Source organism: Coffea arabica, chromosome 2c (assembly GCF_036785885.1).
Source record: "Coffea arabica cultivar ET-39 chromosome 2c, Coffea Arabica ET-39 HiFi, whole genome shotgun sequence".
NCBI classification, from domain to species: domain Eukaryota; kingdom Viridiplantae; phylum Streptophyta; class Magnoliopsida; order Gentianales; family Rubiaceae; genus Coffea; species Coffea arabica.
This window is the reverse complement of record NC_092312.1, coordinates 70,373,504-70,382,070: the sequence shown is the minus strand read 5'-3', so window position 1 is coordinate 70,382,070 and position 8,567 is coordinate 70,373,504. Positions and strand designations below refer to the sequence as shown.

General features: G+C 35.8%; 1 protein-coding gene across 6 annotated transcripts; it reads right to left on the bottom strand.

Annotated features, from left to right (window-relative positions):
• Positions 1-246: 246 nt before the first annotated feature.
• On the bottom strand, positions 247-7,015 carry LOC113727616 (homeobox-DDT domain protein RLT1). Of its 6 annotated transcripts, XM_072076282.1 has the most exons (10): positions 6,541-7,015; positions 6,300-6,367; positions 5,432-5,527; positions 4,685-5,332; positions 3,212-3,298; positions 2,824-2,921; positions 1,441-1,911; positions 1,283-1,357; positions 1,088-1,182; positions 247-617 (listed from the first exon to the last, which is right to left on the bottom strand). In XM_072076282.1, exons 3-10 carry the CDS (start codon positions 5,493-5,495, stop codon positions 545-547), a joined length of 1,611 nt encoding a protein of 536 aa, XP_071932383.1. In that variant the 5' UTR covers positions 5,496-5,527; positions 6,300-6,367; positions 6,541-7,015; the 3' UTR covers positions 247-544. The 6 variants fall into 6 exon arrangements, with proteins under 6 accessions (XP_071932383.1, XP_071932381.1, XP_071932380.1 ...); XM_072076280.1 differs by having other exon boundaries at positions 5,432-6,367; positions 6,541-7,014; XM_072076279.1 differs by lacking the exon at positions 6,300-6,367 and having other exon boundaries at positions 6,541-7,014.
• Positions 7,016-8,567: the final 1,552 nt, after the last annotated feature.

Sequence of the window (8,567 nt, the reverse complement as noted above, 5' to 3'; positions counted from 1 at the left end):
CGTTGAATGCTAAAATTCACATATGCTAATGTAGCCATATCACTTGGTCTGTCAGTATCAGGGATTGCAATGGTAAGCCCCATCACAGAATATCAAGATGCTTGTTTCAATTTAGCACTCCAAATTACATCTTCGCATATTAAATTCTGTTTTCCCAGATAGATCAAGTGACTAAGTTAACTTGCACAATATCAACCTCTGAAACAGCAGGAGATCTAAAAAACATCAAGAATTAAGCAAATAAGGTTCACATCAAGCACCAAAATTGCTATTATATTGCCAAAAGTTCTTCCTAAACAAATGCTACAGGAACAATATGTACAACAAACAACTAAGAGGCAAAATTAGCAAAGGAATGGTCACAATTTAAGATGAAAAAGTTTTTCACATTCTATTCACAGAGGTCCTACATTGCTTCTGGCTTTCCTAATGCGGGTTCTAGCTCTTGTGAACCTTAAAACAGTTGCAGAGCACAGAAGCAGCTTTGTTTCCACCGCATGAGCATTAAATGCTTCACAACTTTTCTCTAACCGCCTTCTAAATTTCAATCCACAGAAGAACTAGTGTCTGCAGTCTCGTCATCTTCACTAAAACTAGTTGGCATTTCTGCAGCGGACCTAGAGAATGCATAGATGTAAGCAAGATAAAGCTTGCATAAAGGTGAAGCTACCAATATACTAGACAAGAAAGCACATTTGGTCATAAATAAAGTATCACAAAAGCCACATTTAGCGGTGAAACTTTGGAAATTCAGAAAAGAACAAGAACTGCACATGTCAAGTCCTGGTTACAGTAGTTGATCCCCATAAGGGAGAGGGAGAGACAGAGACAGACACTACGTGCCTGCTACATAACATACTAAACATTCATATTTTTCTGTCAACACTCTTATGTGTATACCCATATGCCTCCAATCAGTGGAGTACCCAGATATTCATCAAAAGACAGGCTAATAAATTACAGACTAAGTTCCGGAAATAGCTATATAAACCTTGAACAAATTCCAGAAGTCACAAGAAGAGAGAGCAATGCACACAAAAGAATCCAAAGAGATAACTTCCATTCAAGTTCTGGTAATTGTTCAAACCTTGAAGCCTGATTTGTCCATGGTGGCACTTCACTCCACGACGTTTTCTTGCTGTAATGCTCTTGAGGAAGTTCATTCCTAACTCTTTTGGCAGACTAGATATCGAGCAAATATCATAAATAATCCACATGTCAAAAAAAAGAAAGAAAGAAAGAGAGGACCTGCATAGGGAAAAGCATGGATCAGGCAACTTACTGTCAGCCCATTCTTAGGTTGAACTGGATCAAAATTACCATTTAGTGTTAACCTTTCTCCAGAGCTTTTGGCTTCCTAGACATCATTGTCAAAGTAAAAGGAGTCACAAGGGAGGAAATATCAATGATATATGCAGCATGAAGGGGTATTAACTAAACCTTTGCCAATCTTTTAGAGAGGCCTTTATGCGTAAAATCATCATATTCAACACCCTTAGAGGCCAAGTTTGATGACTTAGAGACAAAGTGCTCTGCTGGGGCCACATTGGAGTTCATATCATTATAGTTCTGCAACCAAGGATCTGCATGATCGCTATCAACTCTTGGATTGTGGAGACGTGAATGACGATGTCCTGAAAAAGAATCCAAACTCATCCCTCCATCACCATACTTAGCCTTTCGATCAGGATCCTGGCTATCATAAACACGTGTTTTCCTTGCAGAACCCTCATGGATATCCATAGATGAACTTCTTCCGGCATAAAAGTCACCATGATTGTGCAAAGGAGATTTCTGCTTGTATTTTGGGGGAAAACAGTTTTCAGAACGATCAGGTCCATGTGCCATTTTAAATCTTGTTCTCTCCATGTCTGAGTCATGAGAGCTTGCCTTTGGGTTGTACTGGGAGCCCTGTAAGGGTATTCAAAGATATCACTGAGTCTCAGTCATGGGTAATATGTGATTGGATAACTGTAAATTGGAGATTGACAAACATTTAAGAAGGAATTTAGAGTACGAAAATTGTACATTTTGCAAAACACAAACTGCAACACAAGCATAGAGTAATAGGTAGGTAAACACACATTCCCATGATCAAAGGAGCCTTGTTTGTCAGTTTGTCATTGGTGAAAAAGGCATAATAAGAACTTACAAAGAATTCAAGCAGACTCAAGACAAACAGAAAGACTAATAGAACAAATTGTCAATCGTTCACAACTTCTCAATGGACAATCAGTAAAACTAAGTTAAGAAGCAAGCTGGTTTGGCTTTATTTACATTGCTCTTGAGAGCAAACTACAGACTGTTCTGGAAATTCAGTGTCTTAAAAGCCAGCCTTCACGGCATACAGCCTGGCAAAGTAATCCATCATATGAAATTTCACTAACAAATAAATAATTCAGGATAAATGCAATAAATATGAAAATCTAATTTGCCAATGCAGAAGTTTCCATTGCAACTAAATAAAGTGACACTCTTACCTCACATCAATGCATTTGACTGATGAAAATCAAATTTGTGTGAATGCATTATGAAGCACCTGAAAGGTGTTCAAATACCGCTGTAAACTCAGGTGATCATTGCCACAAGGACATGAGCAATCCTTAAACACAGCAGCTGCCTAATTTGTCAATTATTCAGATTGGTGAAATTGTGCAAGTTTATTAATCCCTCCCACCCCCAACCCCCCCCCCCCCCAGCACCCCAAAAAAAAAAGAAAAAAAACAACAAAAGGGAGTAAAACTTTTGATGTAAAGAAAGATTAAGAAACAAGAAATCTTCATAAAAGATTAAGAAACAAGAAATCTTCGTAGTCCCACTTACGCTGCCCAAATTAGAATTCTTGTGAACCATGGAATTTTCTGGTGAGCGGGGTAGAACAGCTTCTTCAGCATAATAAGATTCTGTCATTTTGGTAGAATCTGTAAATCAGATATTCAAAAAGAGTAGCTCAAGCAACTGAGATCTACTTGCCAAAAAAGTATACTATCCACTCAACAGCAACAGAGCATCAGAATTCGGATGTATTTATAGACCAAAACAGAAAGAAATTGAAAATGTCAAAGTAACTTCACTAAACCAACAGAACCAGAATTTGATTCACATATTCAAGTGTGTTGTTTCAAGTATTAAACTGATTTGACCTATTAACACTAACAATTTACTGTAAGTGAAAAACTTTGCAAACCATTTATGAAAAGCTCTAGCTAACATTTAGTTGAAAACAGGTGTTGCCAGTTCAAGGCTAACACTTCTTGTTTGTTGAGGCTCTGACTGCAGATTGCCGCCAATAATTTCACTGTAAAAAAAGCAAAACCAATCATGTGACAAGCACAAAAGATGCACATGTAAATTTAGGCCACAGAACAAGCCGTTTCTTCATTTAACAAAAAGATGTGTGCATTTACTCAAGATGGAACAGGAAAGCATTAAAAATTTAGAAGAAATAGAAGAATGGTCTGACAATGCCTTATCAGCACACTTCAAGAGAAAAATAATTGGACAGTTTCATCATATCAAATCCATTGTCTGAAAACTGACAATATGCTAAATCCTGAGTGTAAAAAAAGATCTCAAAGAAAAATTCTTATACAAGAGGTTATTAGACAATTAATATCCAGAATTGAATAAGAGTGAAAATTCAGTACTTATCTAGCAATAAGAGATAGGTGTGAAAGGTTGTGTTCTATATAGTTAAAATAAGAAAAAGTTGGCCTATCAAGCAAAGATATATAAACATCGTAAGTGGCACATTCAACAGGAGCTCATCCATATCTCCTAGTGGCATTTGGTAGTCCCAGAACTTAAGTTAGTTCAAGCAATCATAAATCGTAACTCAATGTGTTCAAAAATATCAAATGCACTAAATATTTTTAAAACATGTGAAAAATGAGTCAACAAACATACATGCCACCTCAATATTTAATCTAGCTGCCAGGGAATTAGTTCTAAACCTGACACAAAAAACTTCCTTTGCATCAAAACAAGTTGATGTCCTGGTATGATTTAGCTTAAAAATGATATCTATAAAAAAATGTGGGGTTTGACAGAATAGTTTATCTAAACTTAAGAAAAACATATGAACATGCAAAGGTGCTATGTTTATTCATGTAAAACCTATGGAGAAGCAAAGCAACTTTTTGTCGTTATTATTCTTTTGAGGGAATAACATTATAACAAGACGACAAAAAGGGAAGCAGAATATAAATGTTGGACTTGAGGTACAATACTTTTTCCATACTAGATGACAATGAATCCAGAGGTCTAGAACAGAATTATTTCTTGTTTCCATTGGCTTTTACATGACTTTACTTTCACCCAAATACACAAAAGGACAGCATCAATTCTCTCCACAAAAGGAGAAGAAAGTTCATGACACGTCATGCCAAAAAGAAGTCCATGATTCACCAATCAATCCATGTTCACAGATCCTAGTTTATCGCTATCTTTACTATGAAATGGTAAAAATGCAAAACCACGCAAGCTGTAAGCCTTAGCTTTGAGTTGGATGCATAAGCGAAAATTAATATTTAAATTTGATTAATGGCATTTTGATAACAACACCTAAAGCACGTACAGCCTGAACTGTTCACCAAATAAGACCATACAAACTTTCCCAATTGTTCAAAAAAAATAGGTTAACACTTTTGAAGCAAACAAAAAAAATGATGTTCATCTAACTCACCATTGGGTGGCTCCTGAATTGAAGACTCAAATGCTCCAGGGGGCAGTGGATCAAATTCAACACCAAGTGGTGGACCATCAGCCCAGTAATGTCTCCCCAGCTGCCTCTTAACTGCAGTAATAGCAGCATTCTCAACCTGACCCTTCACTTTTAAATATCCTGATGGGCCAGTTCTTGGTTTTACCTCCTTTATGTCCATCGGCAAACTCTGTGCTTGGTATCTTGAATTTGCCAAAGCAAAACGATCCCTATCTTGAGGAAAGGACATATTCCTTAAAGAAGAGCTACTTCCAGATGATGTATCATCAGCTGAACCATGATTCCCCGTATAATGACTACCAAGCTCATAAGTGAGATCTGCAGCAGAATACTCTTGGCCAACTAATCTTCTACTTTCAACTTCTCTTGGATCATAATTCCTATCATCCCCTTGTTTAGTGCTGCCACAAGAGTCCTGCCTAAGTCCACTCCCACGATCTTGTAAGATACCGCTTGAACGATCTTGTCTTCCATTTGCATATGCTTCAGGATTCGCTAATCTCTTATCTTTCAACCTTCTGTGGCAAAACCACCCAGAAACCTGCTTTTCCGTCAATCCTACTGACTTAGCAAATTCTTCTTTCAATGCCTCTGTAGGATATTTGTGCTCTGGAAAAAGTAACAGTTCGCTCTCGTTACACATGCAAGTGAAGATAATAAGACAAAAACAAATACCATAAAATGAAAAGTCCAAAAAAGTTATTATACCATCATACAATTTCTCTAAAGCTTCCACCTGAGCACGTGTTTTGACTATTCTCTTCTTGTTCATTTCTGGAAGAACTTTATCATCTTCAGAGTGCTCTTTACAGGTTCCAGAACATCAAAAGAAGAAGCAAACCATCAGAAAATGCAAAACATCATCAGCTTTGATGACAATGGTTAAAGAGCTCAAATGTTCTTCAGGAGTCAGCATTTCCATGACATTCAGACTACTATGAGAACCCAAAAACATGAAACCACTGCCATAATTTGAGGCCCCTTTGGCTACTTATTAGGCAGTTGTAGACCACTAAAATCCCAAAGGGGCCCCTTTGGCTACTTATTAGGCGGTTGTAGACCACTAAAATCCCAAAATGAGCTTGCAACAAGCCTATACAGGAGAAAACTGATATAGCTACAATATCAGCAGAAGCAAAACCTTGTACAACCAAGGCTAGAAACAAAGTATCCATCTTCTCTTACAAACTCCGATATGATAAGCTAGAACGTACAAATCACACGAGTGAAACACCTATAGCGTGAAGGATTTGTGAAAGGAAAAATTTTGCACCGAAAGAAGATTCCATTTTATTTTTACATATGCAAATTTGACATGACTCTAGCAAAATTTTCTCCATTTGTCCAGACCAAGTTCAATCCAAACTTAACAAACTTGACCAAAATTGCCCAAAATTCTCATAATGGTAACATATGAAGAATCACTAAACGAGCAGAATTGCATCTATATATTCTGCACCTGTAAAATTACAAGATCTAAAGCATGAAGCTAAGAGAGAGCCGAAAAACAAATCTGAAAACATTTCAGATGATCACAGACAGCACTATTAAAACTTGAAAACCCAGAAATCTTTACCTGAATTAGCGAGGAATAAAATGTCATTGCAATGTATATGAGCAAACAATTAGGCGTCATGCACATGACTTTCCTCCATCATAAAGAACACAAAAGAAAAGCCAAAAATCCAAAATTAACAGAAGTTCAAATTGAATCAATCAAAAACAAGCAAAACCCAATTGCCAAAACACCAAAAACAACACAAAAATCCACGAACAAACAGCAAAAAAAATTACAAGTCAAAATCAATAAACCATACCTCCCATGTTTATTAACCAAAATTCAAAAGGGGTCTTGCTAAAAAGGGCTTCCTCAATTCCTTCCGCCCTTTCTTTTATCCCGTTTTCCCTCTCTGCTACTGACTCGTCATTGCAAGCAAAACAAGAGTTTCGCAGACGGAGAATGCAAGGGCCAGATAGAAAAGCAAGAAAAACTCAAACTTTTTTGTTTATTTTCTCATTTCTGGGCTTGAATTTACGAGATTTTGAGAATCTCAAACTGCTGTTGCATGAGGTTTTTAACACTTCTAATGTATTGATGATTATTTACGTACTAGTATTCTTTTTTGTCCTTGGGGGGAGACGTAAATAAAATTAATCCATGGCTGGATGCTGAAGGGGCATTAAAAAAAGGGGGGCAAAGAATCAGATAACTCGAATAGACCCAATCCAATGAGCTTTTGCCTTTTGTATTTTTCCTGGGAAGGGATGGGATGGATGCCTTCAACTGACGTGACCAGATTACTATTACCAATTTTATGTTGTCATCTAATACTTCGCTTGCAATTTTAGCTTTCTCTATTGGTTTTTTTTTTTTTTTTTGTTTATAAAAGATCTCCATTTGCTTGGTTCATTGTTACAATTTGCACATGTTTGGTAATACTACTGTGGCGAAGCAAGCAAGGCTTTGAATGGTAAGCGTAGGGCTGCAAACGAATCGACCCGCTCGCGAGCGGCTCGAGTCAAGCTCGAGTCGAGCTCGAGATTAATCGAGCTCGAGTCGAGCTCGAGTCAGCTCGAGTCAAACTCGAGCTCGAACTCGAGCTCAGAATATTAAGCTCGTTAGGCTCGCGAGCTTGAGTATATATATATATTTTTTTTTATTTTTATTTAATAATAAAATTACGTATATTATATATATATTTTTTTATTTTTTATTTTCATAGTGAAATTACGGATATATCCTTAATATTTTATTATTTATTCAGAAAAAAATATTATTTTATTTATTTTTTTTTTAATAAAAATATTTTTTTTTATTTTTTTCGAGCTCGGCTCGACTTGATTCGAGTCGAGCTCGAGCTCGAAAATTGCCAGCTCGTCGAGCTCGAGCTCGAGCTCGAGTTTGGTAAAATTTAGTCGAGACTCGGCTCGATTAACTCAAAGCTCGACTCGGCTCGGCTCGTTTGCAGCCCTAGGTAAGCGGTAACGCATTAACTCATAGGATTGGGCCCTAGCAAAATAATTACTACTTGACGCGAGGGTGTTTTTATCCCTTCCACGGTTCTAAAACTATCCGATTATAGTTCTGTGATCATTGATTTTGGTTATTAAAAAAAATTGATGCTAAATTATTAAGTATTAAATATAATATATTTGAGCATATATCACGTTCAGTAATGAGTGAATAGTTTATTACTTAATTTTGGAAGTAAATTTTGTCTAAAAAATTTAGTACTACCTAATTAATTCAAATGTTCAATTTTTTTATTATCAAATGGTTTGAATGTGTTAAGATATGAATCCATTAAATTTAAGTGCTGAATTGAATTATTAAACAGGACCTTAGTTGCATACCATTCTAAAATTGATGCTAAATTAATACAATAATGAATTTGAATAAAGATAAAACTGAAGACAAATAAATATAGAAGAGAATTAAGATTTTGATTTATATATTATCCATCATGAAAATGTGATGTAAATTTTATAATAAAAAAAACCATCACATTATTGAATTTTACTGAAAATTTTAAATAAAAGAAAAGGCATATGATTTTCTCATTGAAATTAAAATGAAATGTGAAAAAAAAATCTCAAATACTTCTTCTCAATGTCCGAAGTAACCCTATCATTTTTAATTTTTAAATTATAGTTCTAACCAAAACCGAATTGTGCGGTTTTAGTTATGATTCTATTTCTTAAGAACCGAAACTACAAATATTTATCTATGATTACTAACTTTCTCGGTTCCGATTTTAGTTCTGTTTTGTGGTTTTTATTCTAGTTCATTGATTCTTGGTCAGTAGATTCTAATTAGTTCTTAATTCCAAACCGAACCACGGTA

Bases quoted from the DNA above. Each gene is read 5' to 3' on its own strand.
- LOC113727616 (XM_072076279.1), bottom strand. The intron at 1,358-1,440 runs GTTTAGTTAATA...AATGATGTCTAG, and splicing joins TCTCTAAAAGATTGGCAAAG to GAAGCCAAAAGCTCTGGAGA. The intron at 1,183-1,282 runs GTAAGTTGCCTG...CTCGATATCTAG, and splicing joins AACCTAAGAATGGGCTGACA to TCTGCCAAAAGAGTTAGGAA.